This window comes from Entelurus aequoreus, linkage group LG10, assembly GCF_033978785.1.
Source record: "Entelurus aequoreus isolate RoL-2023_Sb linkage group LG10, RoL_Eaeq_v1.1, whole genome shotgun sequence".
NCBI classification, from domain to species: domain Eukaryota; kingdom Metazoa; phylum Chordata; class Actinopteri; order Syngnathiformes; family Syngnathidae; genus Entelurus; species Entelurus aequoreus.
Window position 1 is genome coordinate 42,854,372 of NC_084740.1, and position 20,632 is coordinate 42,875,003.

The following is a 20,632-nucleotide window of genomic DNA, read 5'->3' on the forward strand; positions in this document are numbered from 1 at the left end:
AAAAATATTTTTTTATAACGTTTCCCCCCAAAAAATATATCAAAGTGGAATATTTGATGTGAATAATGTGAATAATACATAACAACATTGATTTTGATTCATTTTTTTTTTTTTTTAGCAATGGCAGTTTAAAAAAAAACAAAAAACAAGTGTTAAAAATAAGTCACTCATTATTTTTTTATTGGTTTTTACTTTCATAGCTTTGTTCTCGAGATCAGTGCTATTCAACTACATAATGAAGAGGGCCACAGCTTCAAGGGCCCAATGTCTAAGGGGCCAGACATCACATTTTGGATGTTTCTCTAAAAAGTGCCGTCCTTTGAGACTGTGTTTACTTATTTACAAAGTAAACACAAATTCATTTCCCTGCCCTCGCTACTTGTTTCCAGCGTGTGCGGCTAGACAGATAGTTAACAGCATGAAGAAACAGAAAGTTTTGTTGATGATTTATGTACCTTCTTTTGAAAAAAATGTTCTTCTTAAATGTTTTTCTTCATACGTCTTCCTTTGTTAAGGTTTTTAAGACGGAAAATGTAAACATTACATAACGTCCATTGTGTGTGTTACATAAATAATGTCCATTGTGTGTGTTACATAAATAATGCCCATTGTGTGTTACATAAATAATGTCTATTGTGTGTCTTACATGAATAATGTCCATTGTGTGTGTTACATAAATAATGTCTATTGTGTGTGTTACATAAATAATGTCCATTGTGTGTGTGTTACATAAATAATGCCCGTTGTGTGTGTTACATAAATAATGTCCATTGTGTGTGTTACATAAATAATGTCCGTTGTGTGTGTTACATAAATAATGTCCATTGTGTGTGTTACATAAATAATGTCTATTGTGTGTTACATAAATAATGTCCATTGTGTGTGTTACATAAATAATGTCCATTGTGTGTGTGTTACATAAATAATGTCCATTGTGTGTGTTTTACATAAATAATGTCTATTGTGTGTGTTACATAATGTCTATAGTGTGTGTTACATAAATAATGTCTATTGTGTGTGTTACATAAATAATGTCTATTGTGTGTGTTACATAAATAATGTCTATTGTGTGTGTTACGTAAATAATGTCAATTGTGTGTGTTACATAAATAATGTCCATTGTGTGTGTTACATAAATAATGCCCATTGTGTGTTACATAAATAATGTCTATTGTGTGTCTTACATGAATAATGTCCATTGTGTGTGTTACATAAATAATATCCATTGTGTGTGTTACATAAATAATGTCTATTGTGTGTCTTACATGAATAATGTCCATTGTGTGTGTTACATAAATAATGTCCATTGTGTGTGTTACATAAATAATGTCTATTGTGTGTGTTACATAAATAATGTCCATTGTGTGTGTGTTACATAAATAATGCCCGTTGTGTGTGTTACATAAATAATGTCCATTGTGTGTGTTACATAAATAATGTCCGTTGTGTGTGTTACATAAATAATGTCCATTGTGTGTGTTACATAAATAATGTCTATTGTGTGTTACATAAATAATGTCCATTGTGTGTGTTACATAAATAATGTCCATTGTGTGTGTTACATGAATAATGTCTATTGTGTGTGTTACATAAATATTGTCCATTGTGTGTGTTACATAAATAATGTCCGTTGTGTGTGTTACATAAATAATGTCTATTGTGTGTGTTACATAAATAATGTCTATTGTGTGTGTTACATAAATAATGTCCATTGTGTGTGTTACATAAATAATGTATTGTGTGTGTTACATAAATAATGTCCATTGTGTGTGTTACATAAATAATGTCTATTGTGTGTGTTACATAAATAATGTCTATTGTGTGTGTTACATAAATAATGTCCATTGTGTGTGTTACATAAATAATGTCTATCGTGTGTGTTACATAAATAATGTCTATTGTGTGTGTTACATAAATAATGTCTATTGTGTGTGTTACATAAATAATGTATTGTGTGTGTGTTACATAAAAAATGTCTATTGTGTGTGTTACATAAATAATGTCTATTGTGTGTTACATAAATAATGTCCATTGTGTGTGTTACATAAATAATGTCCATTGTGTGTGTTTTACATAAATAATGTCTATCGTGTGTGTTACATAAATAATGTATATTGTGTGTGTTACATAAATAATGTCAATTGTGTGTGTTACATAAATAATGTCCGTTGTGTGTGTTACATAAATAATGTCCATTGTGTGTGTTACATAAATAATGTCTATTGTGTGTGTTACATAAATAATGTCAATTGTGTGTGTTACATAAATAATGTCCATTGTGTGTGTTACATAAATAATGTCCATTGTGTGTGTTACATAAATAATGTCTATTGTGTGTGTTACATAAATAATGTCTATTGTGTGTGTTACATAAATAATGTCAATTGTGTGTGTTACATAAATAATGTCCATTGTGTGTGTTACATAAATAATGTCCATTGTGTGTGTTACATAAATAATGTCTATTGTGTGTGTTACATAAATAATGTCCATTGTGTGTGTTACATAAATAATGTATTGTGTGTGTGTTACATAAATAATGTCCATTGTGTGTGTTACATAAATAATGTCCATTGTGTGTGTTACATAAATAATGTCCATTGTGTGTGTTACATAAATAATGTATTGTGTGTGTGTTACATGAATAATGTCTATTGTGTGTGTTACATAAATAATGTCTATTGTGTGTGTTACATAAATATTGTCCATTGTGTGTGTTACATAAATAATGTCCGTTGTGTGTGTTACATAAATAATGTCCATTTTGTGTGTTACATAAATAATGTCCGTTGTGTGTGTTACATAAATAATGTCCATTGTGTGTGTTACATAAATAATGTCCATTGTGTGTGTTACATAAATAATGTCTATTGTGTGTGTTACATAAATAATGTCTATTGTGTGTGTTACATAAATAATGTCAATTGTGTGTGTTACATAAATAATGTCCATTGTGAATGTTACATAAACAATGTCCATTGTGTGTGTTACATAAATAAGGGGGGGGAGGCTGTAATCATTTTGCAATGCAGTCTGCTGAAAATGATGAAAAGCGCCAATCTACACAGCAACTGACGCTGTGGTCTATGTTGGAATTGCCCCAAAATGCATTTTAAGCTATTCAGCGCTAAAGTGCACCCCCCCAATTCGTCACGTTTCATGTGTCAGGTAAACCGCGATGAATGGGGCCATATTTCTTACAGTAGGTTCATAATTTTGATTCATTAACATTTTCTGAGAAATGCCAGTTTTAAAGGGGGGAAAAAAACTGCTTTGTGTGTCAACATTGCCACTCTTTAATTCCACTTGTTGGTGTTTTTTGTCATACTATTTTTACAATGAGTTGTAAAAAAATAAATAAATAGATAAAAAATCAGCGGCGGGCCGCACTTTAGACACCCCTGATGTACTTTCATTACTTCCTGACATTCTGGAGTCGCCTCCCATTTGCTCTGTGCGTGGGCTTTATTATTCCTCACTCCCACACACACCGCTCGCCCTCGCCATCCTCCACGCCGCCCGTCTGCTGCGGCGGAGCCTGAATGGCTGAACCCCCCCTCCACCTCCCCCACCCCCGCCTCAAATCAGTGATTCGGCAATTCCACTCGCACAAATCAAAGCATCTCTGAAGAAAGAAAGTTGGCTTTGGATGGCAAACTTTGTTTTTCTTGATGTCATCTCGGGTGTTTTGTCACTTTTATTGTTTTTTCCCTTCCAAATATCCTTCAATAAGCCCACAGTTAAACATTTTAGGGTATATAGGCTACTCGGAGTTAGCAGCTACACAACAGCTAAGCACACAATAGCACACAATCTAGACATACGTATTAATCATTGCAGGGTAAAACAGCACATAAACGAGTATCAAATGACTAGAGTTGCATATTACTTACACGTGCAAAGTCTCCAAGGCAGGAGCGTATGAGAAGGTATCCAGTAACTAACGTGTCCGCATCATGAGATTGACGGCATAAATCCATTTCTTCTATTTTAATAAAGCAATTTACAAAATCTAAACATTCTAGGCTATATAGGCTACTCTGAGCTAGCAGCTACACAACGGCTAAGCACACAATAGCACACAAACTAGACTTAGGTATTAATCATTGCAGCTAAAAACAGCACATTTGTCGACATAAACGAGTATCAAATGACTAGAGTTGCATATTACTTACACGTGCAAAGTCTCCGAGGCCGGAGCGTATTAAAAGGTATCCAGTAACAAACGTGTCCGCATTGTGCAATTTACTGCGTCATGAGATTGACAGCATGAATCCATTTCTGGATGGTTAGTATTAAATATATTAGTGTTTATTATACCTACTATTAGAAACCAGTTATCCACATTCCCACCAGTGTGGGTGGCACTACCAGGTGCCAGGTGGGTGAGGTGTCTTGCCCAAAGACACAACGGCAGTGACTAACTCAGATGGCGGAGGCTGGATTCAAACCTTAAATTAAATAATCCGAAATAATCCTGTTGATAATGTATGGGATCAATATCGATACTGACCAATACCCAAGGCTCCAATGTCGGCATGGGAAGTGAAAATGGGGTACATTTTCAAAATAAAAGTTTTTAACTGCTAATTAATCAAATACATTGTCTTGAACACAAAAAAGCTAGGAGGTGAATGTTTTGTTCAGATAGCTCAGCATTTTTTTTTTTATAGCTATTCTGGATTGTTTTTAGCAATTTCAATGTCCAAAATATATCAAAGTGGCCCCTGAGATCCTCCACACTATTTTGGAGGGTCCGGGTATTACTTTCCGAGGGAGAATGGACGCATTTTGGCCTAAAAACTGACGATAACATCCATCCGCAGGCGGCAGTGTTTTAGCTACTTCTAAATCAGTAATCCTTGTCACCATGGCGACGAACAAAGTATGTTTCTTACATGTACCATTATCACTGGAGGACGAGTAATAGCTAAACATGCTTCACTACACACCAGTGTTTCCCACACATTCATTTATTTGTGGCGGCCCGCCACGAAAGAATTACGTCCGCCACAAATGACTTTTTTTTTTTTTAATTTTTTTTTTTTTTTGTCCTGTCCAGCTTCTCAGGCAAATCATATAGTTGATGTAGATGCCCATATAGGCTGTTCAGATTTACTTTACAAAAGAGAAGTGTAGGATACTTCTCTTGTTGCCTTATTTGTATTTGACCACTACTGTTTTCTGTTTATTTGTTACTGACTGTGGCAGGACACATCTGCCTCTGTTTCACTTTATGTTGCTGGTAAATAATATGGTTGTAGTAGTAGGCTAAAGTTAAATGATTTAGTATGCACTAAATAAAGGGGCAGAGCTTTAAGAGACATTTTAGCTTTTATATTTTATAAGATATATTTTTTGTAAGAACCACAATTAATAAATATATTTCAGTGAATAACTTATTGTTCAAATCTGTATATAAATATGTACATAAAGTGTTGTAATTATATTGTAAAATGGATGGATGGATGGACGTTTAAAACAAAACTGTTATTATTAATTAGTAAGTATATATTTTTTGAGCCTTTTAGAGAAAATCATATCATTGTAGTAAATTATGGAAATTACTCGATAATGTCATGGTGACCACGCCCTTAGCCACGCCCCCACCGCCACAGGTATCTTGACACTGCACACCATAGGAGGATACATTAGCTCACCGGCGTCACCGCTAACAAAAGTTAGCTCTCCTGAGTGTAAACAAATGCCATGGGTAGATCTACACCTGACATCCACTGTAATGATACCAAGTACAATAGCGTATCTAGTTGATACTATTATTGATAATTTTTTTCCCTTTTTAAAAAAATTCATATTATGTTTATAAAGTCAGTAAAGGACTTTGAATATGACCAATGTATGATCCTGTAACTACTTGGTATCGGATCGATACCTACATTTGTGGTATCATCCAAAACTAATGAGAAGAATAAGTGATTATTACATTTGAACAGAAGTGTAGGTAGAACATGTTGAAACAGGAAGTGAGCAGATGTTAACAGGAAATGAACAAGTAAAATAATAATGTTGACCTTTTTTTTTTGTGGTCCCCTTTATTTAGAAAAGTGTCGAAACACATTTCGGTACCGTTACCAAAATATTGGTATCGGGACAACACTAGGTCCTGAGTGTAAAATGTTGGGCTCTTTAATGTTAAAATGTATCTTACACGTGTTCCTGGGATTACGTTTGGTCCTTTGGATCCACGCTGATTTTACACTGAGAGATTTATGGAGATTGTTTGCATATTGAAACACCCAAACAAATAAAACCTTCTCAATGGTGAACTTGAAAACTGAGTCATAGTCCAACAGTACCAGTACCCACGACAAACAATTATATGTCTCCAGGGCTCTGATCCTGTAGTCAAGGACTGCGTGGCTGACGACTCGTAAGCTCCTTATTTATTTTTTTACGACGCCAGCACTTCCCGCCCTGTGCGGATGGCGGGCTCTTATTAAAGCCACACCACAAGCGAGCGGGACATTACAGGGTATAATGCGCCACGGCGAAGAAGCGGACTGTGTGGTATACCGCCGTCACCGTCCTTTGTAGACGGACGCCAGTCCCTCGAAGCAGGCAGTTCTCCATGTTGGCGTCCTTCATTCCCTGAGAGCCCACATCCTGCCAGAGATGTGGATCAAACAGAATCCAAAGATGCTTTCAAACGGCACCTGCTACCGTGGTCTTGTCTGACTAATTCACCCCGCGCTCGACTGTCAACCACGAAAGTGCCGGCGTTCAACCACCCGTGCTCTCTTCTTCTCAGGTGACGGCGACGGACGCAGACGGCGGCTCTTTCGGCTCCATCAGCTACTCCCTGGGCTCGGGCCTCAACAGCGCTGTTAGCTCTCGGTTCACCATCGACAAGGAGACCGGAGTGGTCTGCACCCGTGCCGCGCTGGATCGAGACCTGGGCCAGAGCAGCTACGACTTCACGGTCACTGCGGTGGACGGGGTGAGCCTTGGTCTTTACAGAAACAGTACTTTACGCTAATAAAGCCAGCAACACCGACCTTAGTCCGTAGACCTGGTCGAAATATTGCTATGCTGAGAAATGAAAGAAAATGATGGCCATGTTAAAGCCATTAGACCGCGGGGAAAAACTGCCTCTCCTGTCAGGCAGTAATATTTTATTGGCCGCCTCCTTTGTTTTTGCCACCTGGTCCAACTTAAACGGCTGCATTGTATTCCCCGCAAATGAAAAGCCAACGAAACAGACCGAGGAAAGACCTTTCTCCCTGGGTTGGCCTCCCCCACGGGAGGCTATCAATCGGACCCGCTTGGGTTTAGTCTCAGAGGTCACTCTGCATTGAATTGTATTTCCCTGCGCCATTAATAAGCTCTACTTCTGATTTATCCAAAGTGACGGAATGAAATGACAAGAGAGCTTCTTGTTCCTCGGACAGGGCGGACTGAGCACGCTGGCCTACGTGAAGGTAGACCTGATGGACGTCAACGATAATAGACCCGCCTTTTACCCGCTGAGCTACGCTGTCAGTCTGAGCTCCCAAAGCGCTCCCGGGACTTCTGTGGTCCGAGTCACAGCCCAAGACCCGGACTCGGGGGAAAATGGCAGGATTACCTACAAAACCGTACACGGGGGCTCCTCTCCCTACTTCACTCTCAACAAAGACACAGGTTGGTGCACAGTCTTCGTTTTATAAACGTGTAGATTTCTAAATAGCTCCAATGTACGCTTTTGTTTGTGCAGGTGTGATCTCTCTTTCCCGGCCCGTCCACGCCAAGGCCAACACGGTCATACCGATGGTGATCTCAGCCCAGGACGGCGGAGGTCTGGTTGCCCTGGTCCATGCCAAGGTCAACATCAGCGTGGTGGCAGGTCTGGTGGCGGCCCCTGCCTTCGAACAAGCGCAGTACTACTTCACAGTTTCCGAGGACGTCTTGCAGGGCACGGTCGTGGGTACCGTTCGGGCCAAAAGTAAGACAGGTATGGTCCAGAACCACCTGTCAACCAGCTCTACACACACTTACCTGTAAATGTACATCAATCCAAAATTCCACTCTACAAATGTGTTTATAGAGTCAAATGCCAAGTGTTTATAAGTCCCCCCATTAATTTGATAAATGGCCTCTTTGGAGCATACCTAAGTGCTTTCACCGCAGCCTCCCGGGTGATGATAACTCGCCTCTGGTTTGTGTCTCGTTCCAGGCTCTTCGAGAGATATTGCCTACACCATCAGCTCCGGGGACCCCACAGGGTACTTCACAGTGGATCCCGACACCGGTGCCCTGCGCTCCAGTCTGTCCTTGGATCACGAAACCCAGTCGTCTCTAGACTTGGAAGTGCAAGTCCGCACCGGTAACCCCCCAGCCTTTGGTCAGGTTCGCGTGCGCATCACCATCGAGGACGTCAATGACAACCCGCCTGTGTTTCTTCCCTCTTCCTCCGAGTCCCTGCTGCTTCCAGAGCAAACTGAAATGGGAACTGTCGTGTGTCGCGTACAAGCTGAGGACAGGGACTCTGGAGCTAACGGCCAGCTGTCCTTTGACCTGTCCTCTCCGGTCGGTGTCCAGAGGACCTTTAGCATAGAACGCAGCAGTGGGGAGGTACGACTGGTAGGGGTCCTCAATTATGAAAGTATTCCCCGCTTTGATCTCCAAGTGATTGCCAAAGACAACGGAGTGCCTCAGCTGAGTGCTACATTCATGCTTGTGGTTCATGTTCAAGCAGAGAACGACCAGGGGCCAATGTTTGATACCCTCAGCTACCGAGTGGAACTAAAAGAAGGCACTCCAATAAATACACGCTTTCTGCGGGTCCGGGCTTTGAACAGAGAAACATCCGGCTCCGGTTACTTCAGCCCTCTTTCCTACCACCTGCGCCCGGATGGCGACGCCGCCGGCTTCGGCATCGCCGCAGACAGCGGCTGGCTCTTTGTGAAGAGCGCCCTGGACCGAGAAGTCAAGGACATGTATCTTCTTACAGTGCTGGCCACTGCGGGTCAGGGACAGCTGAAGAGGACCGGCAGCGCCACGGTGCGGATATCTGTGACGGACGAGAACGATAACTCTCCACGGCTCACGCAGGCGCGGATCTTCATGGCGGTGAAAGAAAACCTGCCGGCGGGGACGGGCTTCGGTCACGTGTTGGCGACCGATCGGGACAGCGGCCCCAATGGACGCCTTGGATACCGCCTGCTGCACCCCGACCGCAACTTCCACATAAACTCACACACAGGTTAGTCATAAGAAGGGTTTTGTTTGGTGGACTTCTGCGTAGCATCGTGGCTTACTGGAGTATTCTTGTTCCAAATTCTGAAGCCAAGGTTCAAATGTTTGTTTGGTATTTACCGTGACACATTTCCCTCACAGAACATTTCAATTATTTAGAGTAAAAAAAATAGTTAACATACAAACCCCGTTTCCATATGAGTTGGGAAATTGTGTTCGATGTAAATATAAACGGAATACAATGATTTGCAAATCATTTTCAAGCCATATTCAGTTGAATATGCTACAAAGACAACATATTTGATGTTCAAACTGATAAACATTTTTTTTTTTTTGCAAATAATCATTAACTTTAGAATTTGATGCCAGCAACACGTGCCAAAGAAGTTGGGAAAGGTGGCAATAAATACTGATAAAGTTGAGGAATGCTCATCAAACACTTATTTGGAACATCCCACAGGTGAACAGGCTAATTGGGAACAGGTGGGTGCCATGATTGGGTATAAAAGTAGATTCCGTGAAATGCTCAGTCATTCACAAACAAGGATGGGGCGAGGGTCACCACTTTGTCAACAAATGCCTGAGCAAATTGTTGAACAGTTTAAGAAAAACCTTTCTCAAGCAGCTATTGCAAGGAATTTAGGGATTTCACCATCTACGCTCCGTAATATCATCAAAGGGTTCAGAGAATCTGGAGAAATCACTGCACGTAAGCAGCTAAGCCCGTGACCTTCCATCCCTCAGGCTGTACTGCATCAACAAGCCACATCAGTGTGTAAAGGATATCACCACATGGGCTCAGGAACACTCCAGAAACCCACTGTCAGTAACTACAGTTGGTCGCTACATCTGTAAGTGCAAGTTAAAACTCTCCTATGCAAGGCGAAAACCGTTTATCAACAACACCCAGAAACGCCGTCGGCTTCGCTGGGCCTGAGCTCATCTAAGATGGACTGATACAAAGTGGAAAAGTGTTCTGTGGCCTGACGAGTCCACATTTCAAATTGTTTTTGGAAACTGTGGACGTCGTGTCCTCCGGAACAAAGAGGAAAAGAACCATCCGGATTGTTCTAGGCGCAAAGTGTAAAAGGCAGCATGTGTGATGGTATGGGGGTGTATTAGTGCCCAAGACATGGGTAACTTACACATCTGTGAAGGCGCCATTAATGCTGAAAGGTACATACAGCTTTTGGAGCAACATATGTTGCCATCCAAGCAACGTTACCATGGACGCCCCTGCTTATTTCAGCAAGACAATGCCAAGCCACGTGTTACATCAACGTGGCTTCATAGTAAAAGAGTGCGGGTACTAGACTGGCCTGCCTATAGTCCAGGCCTGTCTCCCATTGAAAATGTGTGAAGCCTAAAATAGCACAAGGGAGACCCCCGGACTGTTGAACAACTTAAGCTGTACATCAAGCAAGAATTGGAAAGAATTCCACCTGAGAAGCTTCAAAAATGTGTCTCCTCAGTTCCCAAACCTTTACTGAGTGTTGTTAAAAGGAAAGGCCATGTAACACAGTGGTGAACATGCCCTTTGGCACGTGTTGCAGCCATGAAATTCTAAGTTAATTATTATTTGCAAAAAAAAAATAAAGTTTATGAGTTTGAACATCAAATATGTTGTCTTTGTAGTGCATTCAACTGAATATGGCTTGAAAAGGATTTGCAAATCATTGTATTCCGTTTATATTTACATCTAACACAATTTCCCAACTCATATGGAAACGGGGTTTGTAGTATCTCCCTTACTGTGATAAATAATTCAGACGGTAGCAACAGCTCAGCATGGTGTTGTGCCTTAATTGGCCTGCTGACTCTGTTAGACCGTGGGAGGAGACATGTTCTCTGATTTGTGATCTCTTGGCAGCCTTGCAAGTCTCTGCAGAATCTGCCGAGCTTGCAATATGTGTCGCGCGCGCAGACGTACATAAAAGCCTGCGTCACTCTCCTTGCCCGTACAATCCCCCGCCATGACGTCTTTCCTCTGCTCCAGGCGAGATGAGCACCAGGGCCACTCTGGACCGAGAGCAGCAGTCCAGTTACCAGCTGGCGCTGGTCGTTCAAGACGGAGGCTCGCCCGCTCGCAGCGCCACCGGCACCGTCTTCATAAGTGTCCTGGATGACAACGACAACGCTCCGATATTTACCCACAGTCAGCCTGGGAAAAAGAGGATCTTCCAGGTGACGCTACGAGACCCCAAAAAAATTGACACATGGTTCATATCTTAATATTTGTTTGTCTCGTCAACAGGTGTCAGAGGGTCAGGACTCTGGGGTTCTTCTGGGTACCATACAAGCCAAAGACCCCGATGAAGGAGAGAATGGCACAGTTGTCTACTCTTTGTCAGGTACAATATCTAGTAGGAAATTACGAGTTTAGCATCTATGCTTAACATGCAACATGTGACTTAATGGAGCTAAAACAACTCCACGTATTGTATTGCACACTTAAAAACTGAATTTAGAAGATGTTTTTCATTCACACGTCCTTGTTTCCTTCCTAAACATTATTACTAGCTAACATCACTAGCTAACTATGACTAGCTACTATTTGTTGACCTAATGTAGCTAAAACAACTTAACTTGTTTCCTTGCCCATTTTAAAAACTGAATTAAAAAAAAAATGTATTCACAACAACTTAACCTGTTTCTTTAGAATTATTACAAGCTAGCTAACGAGGACTAGCTACAATCTGTTGACTTATTGTAGCTAAAACAACTTAACTTGTTTCCTTGCCCATTTAAAAACTGAATTTAGAAAAAAAGGTTTATTCACAACATCTTAACCTGTTTCCTTGCCCATTTTAAAACTGAATTTAGAAAAAAAAACGTTTATTCACCACAACTTAACCTGTTTCTTTACAATTATTACTAGCTAGCTAACGAGGACTAGCTACAATCTGTTGACTTATTGTAGCTAAAACAACTTAACCTGTTTCCTTGCGCACACAAATGCTAAATTTAAACACATAACGTAAACGTATTAGTGTATCGCTAATGCTATCGACGCAAGCTTGATTCCGAAACCAAACCCGACCCAGCAACACTCAGAACTGCAATAAACAGAGCAATTGAGAGGAGACACAAACACCACACAGAACAAACCAAAAGTAGTGAAACAAAAATGAATATTATCAACAACAGCATCAATATTAGTTACAATTTCAACATAGCAGTGATTAAAAATCCCTCATTAACATTAACATTAGACATTTAGTTTATGAGATGTGATGCAAGTGTAAGCCACTCTGACACTATTGTTCATTTTTTGTAAAAAAAAAATGTATTAATGTTTGTAATGATAATATCAATGAGGGATTTTTAATCACTGCTATGTTGAAATTGTTACTAATATTGATACTGTTGTTGATAATATTCATTTTTGTCTCACTACTTCTAGATTGTTCTGTGTCATGTTTGTGTGTCCTCAATTGCTCTGTTTATTGCTATTCTGAATGTTGCTGGGTCGGGTTTGGTTTTGAAATTGTATTGCATTATTATGGTATTGTTGTATATTGTTTTCATTAAAAAAAAAAAAAAGTTTTTAAATCGTTTTTTGAATCGAGAATCGTGTTGAATTGAAAAAAAATCGAATCGTGACCCCAAGAATCGATTTTGAACCGAATCGTGGGACACCCAAAGATTCACAGCCCTAATATATATATATATATATATATATATATATATATATATATATATATATATATATATATATATATATATATATAAGAAATACTTGAATTTCAGTGAATTCTAGCTATAAATATACTCCTTCCCCCCTTAAACCCCCCCCCCCTAATCTCCCGAATTTGGAGGTCTCAAGGTTGGCAAGTATGACTATTTGTCGAAAACAAAACATTAGCCTTAAATTAGCCGCGCCGTTTTACAAGCCGCAGGGTTCAAAGCGGAAATGCAGCACATGAGGTTTTGAACCATGTTTCTTCCAGGTCCGAGGAGCGAGCGCTTCTTTCTGAACCCTAACTCCGGCGAGCTCCACTCGTCGTCCCCCCTCATCCACTCGGAGCGTTCCGAGTACGCGGTGACGGTGACGGCCACGGACAGAGGACTGCCGCCTCGGAGCGCCTCCTGCCCCCTCACCATCCAGGTCAGTGCTCGCCACTCACCCACCGGGGGCCCCCTCAGACGTGTCACCCTGACATGCCTCTCCACCCCCCCCTGTGCTCTCCCCCTGTCAAAAGTAATGGAAAAGTGGGCCTGAATCAAACACTCCCAGTGATGAGTGCCAGCTGTGCCACTCCGGCTCTTTTTTTTTTTTTTAAAGAAACAGTAGCCTCCTTTCTGCGCTGAGTGGCAGCACAAAACGCTATTTAGCCTATTATTTTGCAGAAACTCCACACCGTGGAAGAAACGTGTTGCTTCCAGGAAAACTGACTCGCCGTATAAACAAATGTACAACTCCCTTTTTCCTAAGCGGGAACAAAACAAAACCATGACTGAAAGACATCATTATTTAATAATTGGATTAAACAGTGCAATGTTGTGCTAACCCGCTGATGCGTCCATTTATGTCCTTTAATCATCTTTGCAGGATTATTTTCTAAGCCTGTCATCTACACACAGACCCGGTTTTTTTCCGCTCCAATGTGGAAGCAATTTATAAGTTGTCATGTCAGATAGCACCAAGGCTCCTTTTTACTCGATGACGTCTTCTCCGCGACGCAACCTTTTCCTCCCATTCCTTTCAATGCCATAAATGCTCCAGTTGACTATTTTTGTGTGTTCAAAAGGAATGAAATGCACTTTGTAGGAAAAAAGTAAAGAAAGAAAGAAAAAAACAGTGCACGCCAAAACCAGGTAATAGAGCGGGGTGTCCAAAGTGCAGCCCAAAGGCCATTTGCAGCCAGTAGCTAGTTTTTTAGCGGCCCGCAATACAATCGTTAGCATTCTATTTTTACAGTGCTAACTTTTGTGCTAATTTTTCAGGTACAAACAAACCTCAGCGTGAAATAATTTGTAACTACCTATTAGCATGCTAGCATTTCAAACACATTTTTCAGGTGCACACCTCAGAGTGATATATTTTGGTGTATCAGTGGCCTCGTGGTTAGAGTGTCCGCCCTGAGATGGGTAGGTTGTGAGTTCAAACCCCGGCCGAGTCATACCAAAGACTATAAAAATGGGAGCCATTAAATATGGACAACAGCTGAGAAACATTCAAATGTTTTTGGCAGCTCTCGAGGAAGATTACTATCAATTTCAATCCTATTCAATAAAAGCAGTACTAAAATAAATGAAAAAATATATGAGTTAATTAATGAAATAAAAATAAAATGTAATAAAAATATATATTATATATATATATATATATTTTTTTTCTTCTTTTTATTTTATTTTAATTTTATAATAGTTTCAATATATATGTTTTTGGCAGCCCTCGAGGAAGATTACTCTTGATTTCAATCATATTCAATAATTACAGTGCTAAAATAAATAAACAAATATATAAGTGAATTATTGAAATAAAAATAAAATGTAATAAAAATATATAAATTCTAACTGAATTTTATAATAGTTTCAATATATATGTTTTGAACTGAACTGTGACTAAAATTAAGTGCAAACGAAAATACAGTTTCATCTAGGGATGTCCGATAATGGCTTTTTGCCGATATCCGATATGCCGATATTGTCCAACTCTTTAATTACCGATACCGATATCAACCGATACCGATATCAACCGATATATACAGTCGTGGAATTAACACATTATTATGCCTAATTTGGACAACCAGGTATGGTGAAGATAAGGTACTTTTTTAAAAAAATTAATCAAATAAAATAAGATAAATAAATTAAAAACATTTTCTTGAATAAAAAAGAAAGTAAAACAATATAAAAACAGTTACATAGAAACTAGTAATTAATGAAAATTTGTAAAATCAACTGTTAAAGGTTAGCATTATTAGTGGACCAGCAGCACGCACAATCATGTGTGCTTACGGACTGTATCCCTTGCAGACTGTATTGATATATATTGATATATAATGTAGGAACCAGAATATTACTAACAGAAAAAAACAACCCTTTTGTGTGAATGATGTGAATGAGTGTAAATGGGGGAGGGAGGTTTTTTGGGTTGGTGCACTAATTGTAAGTGTATCTTGTGTTTTTTATGTGGATTTAATAAAAAAAACAAAAACAAAAAAAACGATACTGATAATTTCCGGTATTACATTTTAACGCATTTATCGGCCGATAATATCGGCAGACCGATATTATCGGACATCTCTAGTTTCATCTCTTAAGTCATATTTTTTGCGCTTGAGGAACGTCTCTAATTTTAGCTTCAGACTTCTTCTGAGATGGGTAGGTCGTGAGTTCAAACCCCTGCCGAGTCATACCAAAGACTATAAAAATGGGAGCCATTACGTCCCTGCTTGACACTCAGCATCAAGGGTTGGAATTGGGGGTCAAATCACCAAAAATGATTCCCAGGCACGGCCACCGTTGCTGCTCACTGCTCCCCTCACCTCCCAGGGGGTGATCAAGGGTGATGGGTCAAATGCAGAGAATAATTTCACCACACCCAGTGTGTGTGTGTGACTATCATTGGTACTTTAACTTTTAACTTTAACTTATTTTAGCGGGCTAACTTTTGCATGTTAGCTTTTTAGCTAATTTAGCAGATATACACCTCAGTGTCATATATTTTGGTATTTAATTTATGCTAACTGTAAGCATGGTATAGTTAGCATGTTAGCATGGTATTGTTAGAATGCTAGCTTTTTTTTAGCTAATTTAACAGCTATACACCTCAGTGTCATATATTTTGGTATTTCACTAATGCTAACTGTAAGCATGCTATTGTTAGCATGTTAGCATTGTATTGTTAGCATGTTAGCTTTTTAGCATCCAAACACCATTAAAAAAAAGGTATATCATTATATATTGTATAAATATTTATTATATTTACATCTAATCTGCTTCCAAATGTTCTCAGCCCAAGGCGGCCGCCGAGTCAAAAAGTTTGGACACCCCTGTTTTATGGCCTCAAAGCCTATTCTCGGGAAAATACTTGAATTAAAAAAATATTTAAAAATCAAAAGACATTAAAAATATGTACATGTTCTGCTAAAGCGCTAATGTTCACACAATCTGGCCCGTGGTGTTGTTAGCTTAACGTGGTTCAAATCTATCAAAACGGCCTGCGACTGGCTTTGAGACTAAATGTGTTTCTGCTTGGGCCCAACATCCAAGACACATTTTGTAAAATTAATAAAGATAAAAAGGGAGAAAGTTGCCACGAGGGACTGTCGGAGGAAGGTTCGATTCCTCAAATAAACATCCTGTCTTCCATTGCAGGTTCTGAGCCTGAACAAATCCTCTTCAAAGGCCAACTCGCATTCTGTCTCCTTCAACTCGGTGGAAGAGGCCCAGCCGGGTTCAGTCATCGGTTCAGTCCGCCTCCACGGGGGAGAGAACCCGGCAGGGGGCGAGGTGACCTACGTGGTGGTGGGGGGGACGGACAGGGAAGGCACTTTTGTCGTGGATCGCCTAACCGGAGACGTCTACCTGGCCCGTCCTCTTGACTATGAGCAAGACCACCACTACACGCTCCTGATCGAGATGGACGACTTCTCTCAGGCCCCGCCCGTTAGTACCCTCATCAGTCTTGACATTAACGTAAAGGACAGCAATGACCACGCCCCTCAGTTCCCAGAGGACCCCGTTACTATCGTCATCTCTGAGAGCGTCCAGCCGGGCACGTCCGTCTACACCTTCCAGGCCACAGACAAGGACGGCAGTGGTCCCAATAGTGACCTGAGGTACTCCGTCCTCCAACAGTGGCCCGACATACCCGACCTACTCACCCTTGATGCTACTACCGGGGTCCTAACTCTAAACCAAGAGCTGGACCACGAGGTCAACCCCAGCCTGATAATGGTCGTAAAGGCAACGGACTCCGCCCTGGACGCCGGTGAGAGGCAGTGGAGTTCGGTCACAGCGAGGATTTACGTGACGGACGAGAACGACAACGAGCCGGTGTTCAGCTCGCCGGCGGCGGTGAGCGTGATGGAGGATCAGCCCGTCGGCTTTGTGGCGCTCTACGTCATGGCCAGGGACGCGGACCGAGGGGAGAACGGCAGAGTGACCTACAGGGTCCAGTCAGGGAACACAGGCGGAACTTTCAGCCTCAACCCAAACACTGGTAAGTCCTGCTTGAGGTAGTATTGGGATGTTGGGTAAACGTGACTTGTTACTGACAATCGGAAGCCGAAACCATTGGTAGCATCCATGTCGGTCTGTTGGAACAAGACCTGTTCCCGGTAACATCAGACCATGTCTGACCAAAATGTTAGCTGAGGCTAACAAAGCTATGAGGGTATTTTCCATTTTACATCAACAATACGCTTGATCGCAGGGTGGAATAAATCGTTAACTCTGTTAGCACGAGAAACAGTTTCTAGCAAGCCGATCTGCTATCCTTTGTTAGGAGGAAATACTCTGATCTGTTAGCCCCCGTTAGCACAAAGACGGTTTCTAGCAGGCCGATCTTCTAGCGTCTGTTAACTGTAGAGCAAGCCAATCTGCTAGCCTCGATTAGTACAAACTTCGTTAACACGAGAAACAGTTTCTTGCAAGCTGATCCGTTATCCTTTGTTTGTAGAAAATACTATTTCTTTAAATCTGATCTGTTAGCCACTGTTAGCACCAAAAGCTGTTTATCCAATATCCAATATAAGCCAATATCCTCCATTGGTAGGAAAGACCCTTTTGTTAAACTCATCTCTTAGCCTCCGTTAGCACAAAAGACCAAGGCCGATCTTCTAGCGTCCGTCAACTTTTTAGCAAACCATTCCGCTAGCTTTGACTAGTACAAACTCATTAGAAGGGGAAACAGTTTCTAGCAAGCCGATTCGCTATCCTCTTTTAGTAGGATATACTATTTCTTTTAATCTGATCTGTTAGCCACCGTTAGCACAAAAGACAGTTTCTTATGAAGCCGATCTTCTAGCATCCGTTAACTTTCTAGTAAGCCGATCTGATCTCCTCGTTTAGTACAAATTTTGTGAGCACTAGAAGTAGTTTGTGGCAAGACTATCCGCTATCTTTTGCTAATCTAATTTGCTAGCCTCCATTAGCTCGAAAGACAGTTTCCAGTAAGCCAATATTTGCTCTCCTCGATTAGTACAAATTCCGTTAGCACAAAAACAGTTTCTAGCAAGACGATCTGCTATCCTTTGTTGGGAGGAAATACTCTGATCTGTTAGCCCCTGTTAGCACAAAAGACGGTTTCTAGCAGGCCGATCTTCTAGCGTCTGTTAACTGTTTAGCAAGCCAATCTGCTAGCCTCGATTAGTACTAACTTCGTTAACATGAGAAACAGTTTCTAGCAAGATTATCCACTATCCTTTGTTTGTAGGAAAGACTATTTCTTTTAATCTGATCTGTTAGCCTCCGTCAGCACAAAAGACCAAGGCTGATCTTCTAGCGTCCGTTAACTTTTTAGCAAACCATCCCGCTAGCTTCGATTAGTGCAAACTCTGTTTGAAGGATTAACAGTTTCTATCGAACGGATTTGCTATCCTTCATTAGTAGGAAATACTCTTTCTTTTAATCTGATATGTTAGCCACCGTTAACACAAAAGACAGATTAGCTTATCCACTAGCCTTCGTTATCATGAAAGGCAGTTTTTCTAGCAGGCCGATCTTTTAGCGTTTGTTAACATTTCTGCACGAGAAATGGTTTCTAGCAAGCCTATCCTTTGTAAGTAGGACAGACCCTTTTGTTAATCTGATATGTTAGCCTACGTTAGCACAAAATACAGTTTTTAGCAAGCCGATCTTCTAGCGTCTGATAATTCGAAAGAGAACTTTCTATCAAACTGGACCGCGAGCCTCTGTTAGCGTGAGAGACAACTTTCTAGCAAGCCCATCCGCTATTCTTTGTTAGGAACAACCCTTTTGTTAATCTGATCTGTTAGCCTCCGTTAGCACGAATTACAGTTTCTAGCAGGCCGACCTTCTAGCATCTGATAACTTGAAAGACAACTTTCTATCAAACTGATCTGTTAGCCTACGTTAGCACAAAACACGATTCCTAGCTAGCTTATCCACTAGCCTTCATTATCATGAAAGACAGTTTTTCTAGCAGGCCGATCTTTTAGCGTTTGTTAACATTTCTGCACGAGAAATGGTTTATAGCAAGCCTATCCTTTGTAAGTAGGACATACCCTTTTGTTAATCTGATATGTTAGCCTATGTTAGCACAAAATACAGTTTCTAGCAAGCCAATCTTCTAGCGTCTGATAATTCGAAAGACAACTTTCTATCAAACTGGTCCGCGAGCCTCTGTTAGCGTGAGAGACAACTTTCTAGCAAGCCCATCCGCTATTCTTTGTTAGGAACAACCCTTTTGTTAATCGGATCTGTTAGCCTCCGTTAGCACGAAATACAGTTTCTAGCTGCCTGACCTTCTAGCATCTGATAACTTGAAAGACAACTTTCTATCAAACTAATCTGTTAGCCTCCGTTAGCACGAAATACAGTTTCTAGCAGGCCGACCTTCTAGCATCTGATAACTTGAAAGACAACTTTCTATCAAACTGATCTGTTAGCCTACGTTAGCACAAAACACGATTCCTAGCTAGCTTATCCACTAGCCTTCATTATCATGAAAGACAGTTTTTCTAGCAGGCCGATCTTTTAGCGTTTGTTAACGTTTCTGCACGAGAAATGGTTTCTAGCAAGCCTATCCTTTGTAAGTAGGACAGACCCTTTTGTTAATCTGATATGTTAGCCTACGTTAGCACAAAATACAGTTTCTAGCAAGTCGATCTTCTAGCCTCTGATCATTTGGAAGACAACTTTCTATCAAACTGATCCGCGAGCCTCTGTTAGCGTGAAAGATAACTTTCTAGCAAGCTTATCCACTATCCTCCGTTAGTAGGAACGACCCTTTTGTTAATCTGATCTGCTAGCCTACGTTAGCACGAAAGACAGTTTCTAGCAAGCCGATGCGCTAGCCTGCATTAGTAGGACAGACCTTTTCTTTTAATCTGATCTGTTAGCCTACGTTAGCACGAAAGACATTTTAGCTAGCCTATCCACTATCCTCCGTTAGTAGGAACGACCCTTTTGTTAATCTGATCCTCTAGCCTACGTTAGTACGGAACACAACTTTCTAGCAGGCCAATCTGCTAGCTTTGGTTAGCATCTCGCGACCTCTCTGATGTTTTTTTCTACTCTCGTCCTTCAGCTTTATTCAGAATGACTATGAATTCCCAGGGAGGCGCCAGAAGAGTTTAGCGGAGACAAAATACAGCAAAAACCTGCTAAGCTAACAGTTATGTCAAAGATGAAAAAAATAGATTTTTAACGGTGAGAGACTGAGCAGAAACCCCTAAAAATATGCTCCAGATCATTTGTTTTCTTATTGTTTACAAACCCAGGAAATAAGTACTTGGACTTT

At 40.7% G+C, this 20,632-nt stretch overlaps 1 protein-coding gene across 2 annotated transcripts in view; it reads left to right on the plus strand.

Annotated features, from left to right (window-relative positions):
• Positions 1–20,632, plus strand: part of LOC133658648 (protocadherin-16-like) — a 269,409-nt gene that overhangs the window by 222,510 nt on the left and 26,267 nt on the right. For both annotated transcript variants that reach the window (XM_062060897.1, XM_062060896.1), the window contains exons 3-10: positions 6,770–6,958; positions 7,410–7,641; positions 7,715–7,951; positions 8,174–9,202; positions 11,192–11,379; positions 11,450–11,546; positions 13,146–13,303; positions 16,522–17,368. In XM_062060897.1, coding sequence (XP_061916881.1) covers positions 6,770–6,958; positions 7,410–7,641; positions 7,715–7,951; positions 8,174–9,202; positions 11,192–11,379; positions 11,450–11,546; positions 13,146–13,303; positions 16,522–17,368 — 2,977 coding nt within the window. The remainder of the gene's footprint in view (positions 1–6,769; positions 6,959–7,409; positions 7,642–7,714; positions 7,952–8,173; positions 9,203–11,191; positions 11,380–11,449; positions 11,547–13,145; positions 13,304–16,521; positions 17,369–20,632) is intronic.